The sequence below is a fragment of the Urocampus carinirostris genome, chromosome 1 (genome assembly GCF_059441175.1).
Source record: "Urocampus carinirostris isolate Australia breed hairy pipefish chromosome 1, RoL_Ucar_1.0, whole genome shotgun sequence".
Classification (NCBI taxonomy): Eukaryota; Metazoa; Chordata; class Actinopteri; order Syngnathiformes; family Syngnathidae; genus Urocampus; species Urocampus carinirostris.
In genome coordinates, this window is record NC_142349.1 from 53990816 (window position 1) to 54006416 (window position 15601).

General features: G+C 40.0%; 1 protein-coding gene across 1 annotated transcript; it reads right to left on the minus strand.

Moving 5' to 3' along the window:
* Nucleotides 1-1105: 1105 nt before the first annotated feature.
* Nucleotides 1106-14413, minus strand: gtpbp4 (GTP binding protein 4). The gene is made up of 17 exons (XM_088345253.1): nucleotides 14265-14413; nucleotides 13232-13402; nucleotides 13047-13150; nucleotides 12713-12849; nucleotides 11357-11457; nucleotides 11203-11295; nucleotides 10318-10509; nucleotides 10183-10248; nucleotides 10023-10112; nucleotides 9027-9137; nucleotides 8878-8955; nucleotides 7672-7723; nucleotides 7496-7596; nucleotides 6569-6766; nucleotides 5348-5413; nucleotides 5128-5274; nucleotides 1106-1404 (listed from the first exon to the last, which is right to left on the minus strand). Exons 1-17 carry the CDS (start codon nucleotides 14310-14312, stop codon nucleotides 1252-1254), a joined length of 1908 nt encoding a protein of 635 aa, XP_088201379.1. The 5' UTR covers nucleotides 14313-14413; the 3' UTR covers nucleotides 1106-1251.
* Between the last annotated feature and the right edge of the window lie 1188 nt (nucleotides 14414-15601).

Here is a 15601-nt window from a genome sequence, read left to right on the forward strand (position 1 = left end):
AAGATGTTTTGGTGGCTAAGTAAAATAGAGAAAAAAAAACGAGAAACAAAATCTTCAAACTTAAAGTGCTGTGTAATTTAAGCATCCAAATCTTTAAAAAAGGGGAAAAAATTAAACACACATTGCACCAACACCTCTGGAAATACACTTGCACATGTACCTTGGTAAGGCACAGAAACACCATTTGAGGAGACACCAATTGGGAACCTTTTCAAAATGACAGCCCATGACCTAATACTTTTAATTTTACTACCTTCTTAAATGATCAAATAAATGATGGCGCAAAAACATTAAATGACAAAAAATTATCTTCCCTGGGAATGGTATTTCAAACTAAATAATTACAATGATGCAGCACAGCAGCTTAGGTTGACGCACAGCACCACGATGTGGAGATCCAGGGTTAAATTCCAGTTACCACAGCCTCCCCGTGTGGAGTTTGCATGGTCTCCCCGTGCTTGTGTGGATTTCCTCCGTGCACTCTTACCTTCCAAAAACATGCATGTCAGGCTAATATGCCAGTCCAAATTGTTCCTAGGTGTGAATGAGCGGGTGAATTGTCTGTGTGCCATGGACTGGCTAGCAACCAGTTGAGGGTGGCCCCTGCCCACTGCACGAAACAGATGGGATGGGCTGCAGCACCCCAACAACCCTGCTGAGGACAAGCAGTGCAGATAATGGCTCAATTACATGTTCATTAATGTTTAGGTTCTAATGAAATGATAAACTGATCTAAAAGGATCCAACAGTGTTAAAAAAAATTGTGAAATTAAAATCAGCAAAATTTGGAGCAAGATTTTCAACTTTTTTGAAGTGCATTCTTAGAACAGCTTCATCATACTAAGTGTTAATAAATACACTGTATTACCTCATGAGCAGATCATTACAATATGAGAGATAAAGAAAATTGTTATCTACTGCCACTTGCTTAACTAAAAGACAGACACTGAGCAACTGAAAGATTTCATGCAACGATAAAATTTGGCTATTTACAGCGGCACGAATAGAAAAAAACTGACTCAAATGATGCTTAATCCACTGCATTAAAAACATGACTGAGTTTAAATGAAAACCTGTAAAAATGAAGGAAAAAGACAAGATGCACTGTGATTTGATGGATTTATTAATTGACAATGACTTCCAAAAGGAGCTTAAAATCTGCAATATTTTTGTCAACATATGTCCAATTCTTGATTTGTAGAGTGTGTAGAAGACGTCCTAAAAGTGGAGCGAGCCGCTCGGTCTTACTGTTCATCTGCGGCTTGTGGGTCCCGACTTTCTCTTTCCCGCCAGTAAGTGTTTGGGCTTCAAGTCGAACACGTGTCGGTCTGACTCGCCCTTCTTGCCCTGGCGGTTCATCCCCTTCTGAGAGTTCTTCATCATCTTCTTTGTCTTCTTCACCATCTGAAATACAAAAATAATGATTCAAAGTCAATTTCAAAATTAGATCAATATACACGGGAAGGAAAAATCTATCGCGTTATTTCATCATGTACATGTATATCACACATTAGTAGTACTTAAAGTGTACCATTTTGTTATTCAAGCATGAAAATGCATCTAGGCTCAAAAAAGGTAGGAAGAGTGTGTACAACGTGCACCACTAATTTTGGAGTAAAAATCAATACAAAATTTGGTTTGAGCTGAGAAAAAAGTCACCAAACTAAGCATTGAAAGTGACAAATTCAAATCATTTATAGAAAACTACATCTAACAAACATAAAATCTACAATGTATTTAGTGAAGGTCCTTCAATGTCCAATTCATCATCAGATACACCATAGAGTTGTTTTTAGAGTTCATTTATATCTTTTGGGATCACTCTCAATGTGATAGAGCTAATAGCTGATGCGCGTTGCACACTAATCAATACTGTACACCTGCCCGTAAATAGGGCAGCACGATTAACCGAAATCGAATTGATATTGCGATACTCCGAAAGTTAACCGCAAACCACTGCGTTTTTTTCAAGGATTCATAGTTCCAGTCTGTTATTTGATTGACAGTGTTTGGCCAAAAAAAATGGTCACATCTTGTGGTTCAACGGCGCCGGCCAATCAGAGGCATGTTTTAATGGCACTAGTCAACAAAGACCAGGCAAAGCTTGCAAGACGTGTGTTCGTGACTTTGATAGGCTGGTGTTAGCGCTCAGTTAAGCAGCCGTTGCCACCAAAACATACGCCACGGCTCGGAGCTTTAGCAGGTTATTACATTGGAAATAAATTCATTAATTAAATCGAAACACTGAGGAAAGTCAGAAAAGCGCACAGAAAAGCTGATCACCAGTGGTTGTTGCCTGTATTTTGATTGCGTCCGGGAATTGACCGAGGCGGTGTTGAAAGGAAAGCTAAAAGCTAGGAGAACAACTCTCAAGCCACCATTACCGAACGTGGCTAGTCACAAACGACAGACTACTCAGGGAAAACCGCTCCATATGTGACTTGTGTATTTATATCAAAAAGACCTTGCAGAAGTCACAGTTATCCGACGCTAGCATGTAGCTTGCCAGCCGCTCCCTAAATAGCCTTCTTACACTGAAAAAGAAATGCGGAGGTGGGCGGTGACAAGCATGTAATTAATTCCTACTTTGCTAAACAACCTCCACAGCCTTTGCATCAACAACAAGGCTGTGGAGGTTGTCAGCAGTATCAAGTTCCTAGGGGTGCACATTACAAACAAACTCACCTGGTCCGTAAACACTGCATCACTGGTTAAGAGGGCACAGCAGCGCCTGTACTTCCTGCGGAGGATGAGGAGAGCCCACCTGCCCCCACCCTCCCTCATTACATTCTACAGGGGCACCATAGAGAGTATCCTGACCAGCTGTATCTCTGTGTGGTGTGGAGGCTGCAGCGCTACCGACTGGGGTAGTGTGAGGAGGGTAACGAGGACAGCAGAGAAAATAATCGGGACTACACTTCCCTCCATTCAGGACATTGGCCAGAAGCACTGCCTATCCCATGCTAAAAACATTACCGGGGACCCCTCTCACCCCCATCATGGACTGTTCACTCTGCTAGCCTCTGGGAAGAGGTACTGCAGTGTGCGGTGCAGGACCACCAGGCTCCGCAATAGTCTAGTCCCCCTGGCCATTACTGTTAAATGGTCAATCTAACATATAGTTAACTTAAATCTAAACGGCTGCTAATCTGACTTTTGCACTACTGGCAGTTTTTTTTTATAGCTTGCCACTCCTTGCACATTGCTCTCTGCACTATTGTAATTACAGCGTTATTGTTACAGTGTTAATGTTACTGTGTACCTGACTTGTTAACCTGACTGCCCATTTTGCACATCTGGTTAGCTACTCTTGCACTATCGGCACTATGGTAAAATACTACACGTAGCCAAAATACAATACAACATTATTTATATCTGTACATTCAAGGAAACTGTGGGGGTCAGATGCATCGACATTTCGTTCTGTATACACGTGTACTAGAATGACAATAAAGTAGATCTGAATCTGAATCTGAAGTTAAAAACAAGTAATCGCCATGGGAAAAAAATTAGAAAGGGTCTTTTTACTCAGTTGGATATTGCTAAGACATACTTAATAAAGAAAGTATTCTACTACTAAACTTTTAAGGACGCCTAGAAAGACGCTCCCCACTTTTAACAAAAAAAAACATAATACACTACACGAGTAAACTTTTTTTTTACCAATACTTACTCTCCTGGGGATTATTTAGCCAATATGAATGGAGAACACAATGCATAGAAATCTGCGAAGCAGCAAAACTGTCAAAGGAAAACTATGTTGTAGCAATGGGTAACTGTATTTCATAATGTTAACACATATCGTAGTCATACAAACAGTGCGGCAAGATTAACTAAATAATTAGGCTTTGTAGTAGCTTGTACATAGAGGGGCTCAAGTATTATTTCTTTAAATCTATAAGTTAAACAAAGACAATTACCGAGACCTGTAAATACAGAACACATATCATACATTATTAGCCCATGTAGTTATTGGTGGTACACCCAATAAATCCCCCAGTATCTAAGCTAACGCACTATCCTGACTGCAGCGGGCATCCATCATAGTGATATGTGAGGCTGAATCTCTTCCTACACTCCCCTGATTCCTCAATCTTGGAGCGCCTCTGCCGTGCCCCTTTGACCACGCGTGATTCGCAACAATAGAAAAAGCGGAAGGGAGTGAGAAAGCCTGAGAGAGAGAGAGAGAGAGAGGGAGGTTCGCTTCCAGTATCTTAGGGGAGGACAAACGGCACCACTCGGATGTTTTTTCCTCTTCCTTTAATATTCATTTTCCTCCTGCACGGGGAACACGTGAGTGGTTTGTATGCGCGCTCTGCTCGCGCTTTTGGATGAATGGGTGATGGAGTGAGGGAGAGAAAAGAAGAGGAGAATCAGGGAGGGGGCGTTCCCCCCTTCAGTGTGATTTCCACATATTGCTAAAATCCACAATGTCGTCGACTTGAGCGAGCGTGGAGAAATGGACAGACTTGCAACAATGGAGTGAGTATGCAACACGCTGACACCGTCCGCAAAAAATGTACATCCAGCAATGGAATATTAATACATAGTTTCAATGGATATGTGCTCTTGGGATCCCAGCGACTGGGTGGTAAGCGTAAGGCACCACGATGTGGACGTCCAAGGTTTAATTCCAGCTACAGCAACCTCCCATTGGGGAGTTTGCATGTTCTCCACGTGCCTGCCTGGGTTTTCTCTGGGCACTCTGGTTTTCTCCCACTTTCCAAAAACATGCATATCAGGTTAATTGGCCAGGTCAAATCGTCCCAAAGTGTGAATAAGCGAGTGAGTTCTCTAACTCTGTGTGTGTTTGGCAAACCATTGAGGTTGTCCCATGCCCTCTGCCTGCAGATAGCTGGGATAAGTTCCAGCACCCCCGCAACCCGAGAGAAGATAACAGCATAGAAAATGGATGGATGGATATATGCTTAAATAACTAACTCAATATTTGTTACATAAGAAAAATCATTCCCCATAATGGTAAATTAAAAATTAAATCAAAGGCTCTGACACAAAATTTTGTAAAGATTTCCAGTTCATCATTTGAAGCAAATACAAATCGAAAAGATATATATATAGGAAAAAGTAAAAGAAAATAAAAACAATAATTTAAATTATTTAGTGTACCTTTGCATCCCTTAATCCCGACTGGTCCCGAGGAGGCCGAGAGTTGCTCTGGCTGCGGGTCCTGGAAGTGGGTGGTGCTGCAGAATCCTCACGTTTTCGTTTCCGGGTGACGCTACGGGAACGCCGGGCAACCTGGGCATAGTGGCTCTACGAGAATGGCGACAAATAATTTTAAACAACGTCCACATAGTATTCACTTGGATTGAAATCAGTTACTCACGCCATCCTTGCCGCTCATGTCCAGGCCGAGGTCGCCCATCTCCTTCTCCAACCTCTTTCTCTCCACCTTGACAAGACACATTTGTCAAAGATGCAATTATAATATCGTTGTTTACTAGTTTAGTTGTTACTATATTTTGTAATTAGTATATTTACTGATAATTTATTATTTTAGGCAATTATGTGCTTCAACAAGACATGCTGGGTGTGTGACACATATTGGCATTTAGGAACCAAAAGTGCTAAGCTTTGAGCTTCTTTTGTTAAACAATGCACAATGTTGAGGAACCATTAGTATTCTTAAAATGAGTCCAAATAAGGATCGGTTTCCAGCTTTGCCTCATTTTTTTTATTTCCTTTTTTGTTCTTTGTATTGCAATCTCTCTTTCCTAACGTAACAAATTATATTTTGTTACTCGTTAATTAGCAGGTCTAAGCTTAGCTCAAAATGTTTTTTGTTAATATTAAGCTGGGGGCACTTTTTGTAGTGTGTTTTAGTTTTACAACAACCTCATGAGTTGAGGTCATGGCCTGAATAAACAGCAGTGAATAGACAAAAATAGTTGGTTAGTTCACTATCCATCTAACAAGTAAAATAGTGGATCTTTGAAGCGAGGGATGCATAGTCATCATACATTTACTCATTTAAGACTATTATTGGGCTTCATTATTTATGTCCCTTTCTCGAGTAAAAAAAAACCCCTGATGTCACAAGACATGCAGGGTGTTCCAAGCATGTAGTTATCATACACTAACTCAGGTACAATTTTTACCACAGGCTTTACTCTTTTTGGCATAATCCTGGTGTCACAACACATGCAGGGCGTGCGATGGTTTAACTGCAGGCAGAGCTCAACAAAAGAAGCCAGCTTTTCACTTTTTCTGTCTTTCTCGGTTAGTGGTACATGCAAAATGTATTTGTCAAATATTCGTAACAATACAGCTTGGAAATTCCCTATAAAGGTTAAATTTTATATGACATGTTACTGCGCTTCAATCTTTGGGAATAAAACGAAGAGATGCAAATCGAAAGACAGCAATAGTTTGGACCGCCAGTCGCACATGCGTAAATAAAGCTCGAGTGTCTGTTGCCTTTGTTGTTGAACAAGGCCCAACAAAAAGGGCACGTGACCTGCCACTTTAATTCTATGACAGCGATATAGTGTTTTTTGTTTGGTAATATAAAAGATGATCAAATAATTGTCTATTCGTGCCCTGGTACCTTGGCAGCAGTCCTGGGCATGCGTGGCCCGTGCACGTCCTTCTCTCTAGACTCCATGACAATGAGTTGCCTCTTCTCTCTGATCTGCTTTGCCATGATGCGGATCTCTTGCATGTCCTCATCCTCGCTCTCGTCATCGGAGTCATACTCGCCGGCACGTTCCTTCAGCTCTTCCTCCTTTTCAAGGTCCTCCAGTTTCTGGAATATCAGCACAAACAATAAACGATGTTATATGTGAACTTGTGTGAAAAACATTTAGCATTGCATGTGTAAACATGTCACCCTTTCTCTCCCAGAGTTTCATTGTCACGTATATATCAGAGTAAATGCTAAATGGACACCATTGATATAGGGCTTTAACTAGTCACTGAAGATATTCCAAAGTGCTTTACAAAGTACGTCACACTAGACCCATTCACATACACAGATGGCGGAGTCAACCATGCAAGGCGCCTATTTGGTTATGAGAGAAATTGGGTTTTAATGTCTTGTCCAAGGACACTTTAATGTTTAACTCTGAGGAGCCAGGAAAGAAACCTGCTACCTATTGGTCCCAGGACGAGCACTCCAACAACACATAAGTAAATAGGAGTCTAATTTTCTGGCATCAGGGTGAAGATCATAGGAGGGAAAGTGTCTTGAAGTGTAAAAAAGATTGCCTGGTTTGTCTTAGAGGACGACCCGCAAAAGGGGCAATCGTTATTTATCCATCCATTTATCAATCAATATAATCCCAGGGAGACTCACAATTGTGAGATGACTCTAGCATAATTTTGAATATAAATATTTCCATCCAACCCATTTGAGCAGAGTAGGCAAAACCTTCTTTCATCTCTGGCCACCACATCCCATTTCCTTCAGAAGGGCATCTGGCCAACTTTTGCAACCCATCGTAAAACACAACATATGTTAAACATATCAACTAACCCTCATAATGGCGGGGTCGATGTAGTCGGCGATGTTGTGGCCTTCCCACACTTCGGGGATCTTGTCGTGCTTCTCATCCTCGTTCATCAAGTCCCAGTATTCTAGAGAAAAATAAAATATATGGTGTTAGGTGGGATGATTTTGTGAAAGCTGCCAATAATCATGGCAATGCTCACTCTGAAGGTCCAGCACATAGTCATCTCCCAGCTCCATTTCCAGATCTTTCTCCTAGAGGAAAAAGTCTTACATCAGACAAACAAAACTTGCAATTTTAATACAGTGGAGCCTTTACTTACAAATGTTTCTACATACGAAAGTTTCAGGTTACGAAGTCAAAAGTAAAGTAAAGTGCGCTGCTATTAGACGCTCCCAGTTTCCTAAACAAAAACCAACCGGCCATTGCTTAAAATCCGCTAGGCAAGCCAGTGTAAATGCATGCACCAACAATGCTCTTTGTGTAACCTTCACAGTTCAGAGACAAGGAAGGGTTCTGGCAAGATAGACGGGAGGAGGATGCAACCATCATTCCATCAGCCCAAATCAAAGACCTTTTAGCAAAATTTCATGAAATATCGGAATTTGTGGAAAGGAATCGCCCAGAAGAAGTGCTGACAAGTCTGCCTTGCGCATTTATGACGGATTATCAAATGCCGGCAAAGGCAAACGTCATTGGATCCCTTTTTCAAGAAACGCGAGCCGAAAAGGTTAATCAATAATTTTATTATTTCTTTTATTATTTGTTTTCTACATGATGTTCCTATCTTTAAGTTAATTGTGCGGCAATCCAAGTCTAACATGTATTTGTATCATGTTCTGATACTCGTGATTTATTAAAAAAAAAAAAAAAAAAAGTTTTTTTCCGGGCCTCAGAATGGATTAGAGCGTTTATAATTAAAATGTATTTCTACCTACGAAGTTTTTAGGTTACGAAGCTATTCCCAGAACCAATTAAATTTGTAAGTAAGGGTACCAACAGGGCAGCACGGCGGCGCAGTGGTTAGCGCATGTGCGGCACAGCTCATGTCTTGGGAACCTCCTGCGTGAGTTCAAATCCAGCTCCAGACTTCCTGTGCGGAGTTTGTATGTTCTCCCCGATGCTTGCGTGGGTTTCCTCCGGGCACTCCGGTTTCCTCCCACATTCCAAAAACATGCATTTCAGGTGAATTAGCCGGTCCAAATTGTCCCTAGGTGTGAATGAGCGAGTGAGTTGTCTGTCCCGGTGTGCCCTGCGATTGGCTGGCAACCAGTTCAGGGTGTCCCCTGCCCACTGCTCGATGATTGCTGGGATGGGCTCCAGCACCCCCGCGACCCTACTGAGGATAAGCGGTGTAGCTAATGAGATGAGTACCAACTGTATTAGAATTTTTTTTTTTGACATTTACCAGTTTGCGTTTGGGCACATCCACCCCTGTGGCTCTTCTGCGCAACAAAGCGTTCTCTGGAATGAACGCCGGCCTCTCCTGTGGTAACAAATGAAGTAAAGCAAACGACGGACAAGACTTTTCTGAGGGTGGCATTATAGGAGTTTGACCTTTTCATCTCTCTTGGCTGGCAAAGCCAGGTGAAGCCTGTTGAGAACATCGTGGACCTTCTTGCCCCTCATCTTGCCGTCCACGCGGTGGACCAGGAGACGATCGCAAGCCTGATATGCACAACATAGAGTTGGATGAGTCAGCCAAGGGCTCAGACTTCCAAGTATTTAAATCATGCATTTTCACAATATTTATTTTTATTTAATCACTATTACTGATTTTATTTTTAAAAAAACATTCAAGATTTTTGTCGATAAGAAAGAAGAAAACCCATTTTGGGGTCTGCTACCTGGACATTGGCTAATTTTTACATGTTAACACTATATAGCTATAAGTTATTACAGTTAGACAGTTTTAATTCATAAACACATACTTTGTGGGTCATATTCTGTCTGTTGATCCCTAAAGTTGATTGGCTGGTGTGAAGCTATGAGTGGCGAGAGTCGAATTAAATATTATTTTACTTATGCAAATACGACTTGTACGTTGAATTAGACCGCGCCTACTATTACAACATCTTTGTCATCACTTCCCTCCTGTTTTCTTGTCACCATTTAGTGTCCTGTTTATTATAAATACAAAAATGTGAACTTAGAGAATAAGTAAATTCAGATCAGCAGCTACAAGCCATGGATTTGTCCTCATAACCAGCCACTTTACTTGCATTGTAGAACGAAAACGAACTTTTGACATGTTGTTTGCATTTTAGCTCTTTCATCATCTTCATCTATTTCACTTTTTTTATGAGAATTTTTAAAAAAGTATTCAAAATCATATACCAGTTATTTTATGTTGTGCCTTTTTAATAAACGCATAAGTTTTTTTTATTATCTTTTTCCTGTTGTGCTGTTAGGGTCTTTTGGCCAAGAGACACACACAATCATTTTGTTGCATTCCTAAAATAAAAAGGCATTTTTTTAAATACTCAAAGGCCAATGTCCCTTCCTTGTTTTCTGGTGACCCAACTTAACATCAGCAGCTGCATTATGTCTGACCTCATTTTTGACCTGCATGACACCCTCCTCAGTCAACGTGCTGGTCTCAACGACAGGTATGCCCTCTGCTGACAAGTCGGCAAACATTTTCTGAACAGATTTGGCATTGTGAGCATTATTCATCTCGCTATGGGGGAGAGCATTGGTAAAAAAAGGTTACTTGGTTCTCCTCAGACAGCTCGCTGATCTTCTTTACGTCGCATTTGTTGGCCACCACAATGAGCGGCTGCCGAAGACATGAAAGCAAGCATTAAACTGTGGCCAAAGAGAGGGAAAGCGTTGCTAGGTTTCAGACCTTGTTGACAAATAGCGGTCGGATGTTGTTGAAGAGCTCCAGCTGCTGTGCCAGGGAGTGGCCACACTGCTCGGACGTGTCCATGACGTAGAGCACAGCCGCCCGCAAGTGGGCCAAGGCTGTAATGGCCTGCATCTCGATGGTGTTGCGGTCCTCCAGTGGGTGGTCCAAGATCCCAGGGGTATCCACCACCTAAGACCACCACCACAAAGTTATTGTTAAGAGAGGTTTTAAACTTTAGAAACTTTATTGTTAAGTTAGCATCCAGCAACCAAAGTTTATAAATTGTCAGTGATAGGAACAGTCATTATAATTTTGGTGGAGTATTTTATCTCAGCGTTTGTCCAACTTCTTCAGCCAAGGATTGAGCTGGGCGATATGAAAAAAAAAATGTAATCACAATTTTAAAAAAAATATATATCAGTAGGTATAAATACTCAAATTATTATTTTTCTTTAACATTTAAGTCTATTTTTTGCCCATGAGAGAAAGTTGGAAAAAAAAACAGATGGGCTTTAACTAAGACTTCATGTCATAACAAAGACGCAAGGTGAGAAACTACTACACAGAATTTCACAAATATGAGGAATAACAAACAAATATGAAGGTAAAAAAAATGATGTAATCAAAACATTGCACATAATCTGAGGTAGACCGGCAATACCCAAAACAATAAATACAAACTGACACTCGGCAACATGTTAGAGCATTTTTGCATGAATCTTAAGGTACATGACAATGTTAACAAAACAGACAAAAGGAAATGTTCAAATTAAGAAATGATACAAATAAACTAAAGACCTATTGCTATGAAGGTCACATGCCAGAAACATCAGTACAACACCAAATATTCATCAACCAGAGATGTGTGAAAGTGTTTCTCACCTGCCAGCGTAGGTATCGATAATCCATGTGACCCACAAAGAGTGACTTGGTGGTGAAGGCGTAAGGCTGCACGTCCACGTCTGCTCGCGTCACCTAACAGCAAATTAGCAATTATTAGGATTCCGTTGTAGAAAACTTGGGGTGAGCAGCTCACCTTGTTGATAAAACTGGACTTGCCCACGTTGGGGTACCCGCACAGCAGCAACGTCCTGGTGTTGGGGTCGATGGTGGGCAGACGAGACAGATGTTGACGAACTGTTGATAAAATTGATCCGATAAGAAAAAAAATAAGCTGTTTTAAAGCCCAAAACCACTAAAGTTTTTTCTTTTAATTTTGATGACATTCCCAGGTTGGTTAAACAATCTTATAATTAGAAAAAAGTTATGGTGTTTATGCGTATGATGAGTTGTGTTTTTAAGATGCATGTTTGCTATTGGTCAATGACATTTAAGATGTTGGTCTGCAATTGCTTTGCATCACATCTTTATAAAGATGTTAATATGCCAATGGCTGAACTTCCTCCCACAATAAAATTTTCGCCATTCAGTTCCATGTCTGATGCAACAAATTTTAAGTGCTTTAGCTATGCATCCAAAGGGAGATCAAGAAGATAACCATGGAAATTAGATAAATACAAAGAAGACACACACACATTCTTACCATTTCTAAGGAATAGAATCATAACCTACCGATGATCAGGAGAATTATTCAACATATTGAGCTGATTAAAGCAACATAGTCCACGAGTATGACAATTATTGCAAGGGGAAGTTTTAAAATTGGGTAAGATTTAATCCTGCTTCTTCACCCCTCTCTGCATCCACGCGCCCCAACTCACTGCACGAAAGGCAAAGAAATGTTCATCTTTCCTTTACAATGTTAGTCATACTGTTATTTAATCATACACACACGTATTCCAAAAAATGTAGCACTTTTCATCTATTACATTGTTATTTTTTATACTTTTATCTGTGGTACTGGGGGCTCAGAATGTATTAGACAACTACCGTAAGTTTCTCTCTCCTTGCCATATAACTTTCACTTTATGACCCTCCCCACTTCAGAACAGATTAATGAATGAAGCTCTTTTAAGTCCTGCTTTTGACGGTCAATTTTTTTGTGTTGATCACACCTAGTCTATAAAATTTCTCCATTATCGTTGTCATGTATTTGTTAGCATTTTGCTGTTGGGGGTGTCCTAAGGCAGACCTGGGCACTCCGGTCCTGGAGGGCCATACGTCCTGCCAGATTTTGAAGTTTGCTCTTCTTTAACTCAGGTGATACAAATTATAACCTCGTTAGCAAGCTAGCAAGTGCTCGTTAACGATACTGGTGATTGGAATCACCTGTATTGGATCAGAGAAACCTCAAAAATCATGCAGAACATACGGCCCTCCAGGACCGGAGTGCCCAGGTCTGTCCTAAGATGTAGTTTGTTTAAAACAAACTAAAAAAGTCTGAGGGAAAGAAAAAAAAAAATGGGTGAAAATGTGAGGCTAATTCCATTACCTTGTTCCAGGTACTCCAGGCTGGACTTCTGTCGCTTCAAGATGGTGCACATTCGACCAAGGGCGGCTCGCTTCAGCTGCTTGCATCGATAAAGAGAATCTCCGTACTTCATCAGGCGCACATAGTCTTTGGCCACACTAAGATGACAAACGCAGCATGTTATGAATAGCATTTTTTTTTCTTCAGATTTTAAGGCATTATTAAGATAAGATTATACTTTATTCATCCAACACTGGGGAAATTTGTTTTGTTACAGCAGGAGGACAGTGTATAATGAATAACAGCTAAGAATATGAACAGTATATTAGGCTTTGAACATGTTTATCATGCATACTTGTCAATCAAATTCTTGGCGATGTTTATTTGCCCCAAAGCCAGCTTGTAGTGATCTTTGTCATAAAGGACGTTCATCAGATCAGCGTAGAAGGGGTGAATATCCTGAGGGAAACGAGACCAACACCTTAAGTCTTACTTTCAAAAAGATTAACACTGTCATTTTTAAGAGTGTAGGTATCTCACGTCTAATTTGGGGAAGTCAGTGAGGATTTGGGTGAGGCGGTCGTGATAGTTCTGCTGTGTGAACTTGACCTTGCGCATATAAAAGTGTCTGATTCGGTGGATCTGGTAATGCTTGTGGATCACTGTGGGCGTTTTCCGTTGCGTTTTGGATAAAGTGACGTCAATGAAATCCTGCAGAACAAAAAAAACATCTCATTTGTTGTTAGGTCGCATTTTAATCAATTACATTTACACGTGGGCAATAATCCAATTGGAAACTGAATACCACATATGTAATATTTAATAAAGTATCAATCGTAATTCTGTGGCTGTGTACATGGTTTTACATAATTAGAATACAGGCAATATTCTGTTCCAAATCAGATTATTGCCTGCATGTCATCCTACCTAATGACATTCAATGAAGGTAAAAATACACGTTGTATCAAATAATTATGTATTTTTATGACAGACTGGATGTCTTGCAACATTTATTCTGTATTTCAAGCTTTATTATACACTATATTTTGTTGGATGTTCAGGTCAATTATAAACGATATTTTTTTTATAAATGCGCTATCAAAAATTCAAAATATTTCTTTAAATGCTCTATGATGTAAGATGCTTGAATTGTACAATTACAGGGCTGTAATATTTTCTGGTGGAGTTTTTTGCGTCTTGATTTAATTTTGAATGTGTATGGCCTTACAAGATAGATAGCAACATTTTAATTTGTTCGTACACTGTATGTTGAGGTGGCTTTTGTGCCCAAATAAAAAAATACCTCCACCAACGCAAGATCTATTTTGTTTTCTCTACACAGTGATTCAAATTGAATGATCATAAATTAAGAATAATGCAAATAAATTTAGTGAATAATAGCACTTATTACACAAAATCATTAAGTTTCTTACGCATGTTCCCTGTCAGGAGACGCCACGTTCTGCACGTGTTTTCCTAGCATAGCCCTAACTACGCAGTTTTGACACGTAGCTCCGGGGAATAAACTCAAAATTCATTGTTCGAATAGAAAACGTCGTCAATAATAACTTACCTTGGCGGTGGGAACCACCATTATCTTTTTAAAATTATACAGTGCCATTTTGTCGGGGCACGATGTGGGCCGCGAACGGCACTGCAGGAAAAGAAGGTAATTTAGCTAGCTGGCTAGCTTCCTAGTTCTACCCAAAAGGGAAATGACGTCAGAACCATTGAGAAAGTGTTTTTTTTTCTGTTTTGAGCTTCTATTAAAAGATGTATTCAATTGTGATGGACTAGATTATAAAGATAAAACTATATATGTGCCTATGATCACTGATAATTAAAATGTATTTTGTTCTAAAACTTCAACATACCTGTGAACCTCCACGGCTCCATTTCCTTACAAAGTGTCGTATTTTCCCTTACAAAATACAAAATAATCTTACACCATCTTTTTTTTTTTCAAACGTGTTTATTTATGTACCGGTAGTTTAACATGTTACACTGTACATGTGTTTCGTTATATCATACATATTGTTAATCAACATTTTGTTGTGAGATCCCGAGTTGCTCAACATGAATGAGGTTTATTATTAAAAAAAGTTCAAAAATTAAGTAGCTTGGACATTCTCTGTAGAAGGAAAAAAGACATGCAAATATAATTAAGTAGAATAATACATTTTCTTATTCAAATTATTAATTCATTTATTGCATTAAATTATTGTTGGTAATAGAGGGATAATCACAAACCTGTCTTTTTTCATGTTCTCATTTTATTCTTCCTTTTTTTCTCAACTTCTTTATACAATATAATAAATCGTAATATAATACATCAAAGCAAGTGAACCGTTTGAGAGCCGTCTCTCTTTAATGAGTTGAGCCGAAAAACCGGTTCTCTAAAAAGAGACGGACTTGCTTTTACTACATCAAACCGCTCGCTTTGTTTGCAATGAAAATAACAATACCGAGATAGAGGATACCGCGGCGAACTCGTTTGACTTGATTGATTTGCCGTTTGATGATAGCCGATGTATACCGAATGGTAGCTCAGGAGGTAGAGCGCTCGTCTTGGGATCAAGGGATCCCAGTTCGAATCCCGTCTCGTCTGTGTTACATATGGAAGTGTCCTTGGGTAAGACACTGAACCCCTACCACCCCCAATAAGCAGGTTAGCGCCTTACATGGCTGCAAGGACGCTATTGGGAAATGTGGAGCACATTGTAAAGCGCTTTGGGAAGTCATTGACTTGAAAAGCGCTATAGAAATGCAGATCATTTAATTTCATTTACCCATAATTGACAAATTTGCGTTTTTCCGCACGTCTTAAGATGCATGATAAACGTACTTTGTCCTGCAAAAACGTACAGGTTGACAGGTATGCATCAAGTTCATACAAACCCATTCCGTAAC

Excerpts from the sequence above, each read along its gene's own strand:
- gtpbp4 (XM_088345253.1), bottom strand. The coding sequence starts at position 14,312 with ATGGCACTGTATAATTTTAAAAAGATAATGGTGGTTCCCACCGCCAAG. Across the intron at positions 12,850-13,046 it reads GCCAAGAATTTGATTGACAA|TGTGGCCAAAGACTATGTGC; the intron begins GTATGCATGATA and ends TTGTCATCTTAG. Across the intron at positions 10,113-10,182 it reads AGCTGTCTGAGGAGAACCAA|AAAATGTTTGCCGACTTGTC; the intron begins GTAACCTTTTTT and ends AAATCTGTTCAG.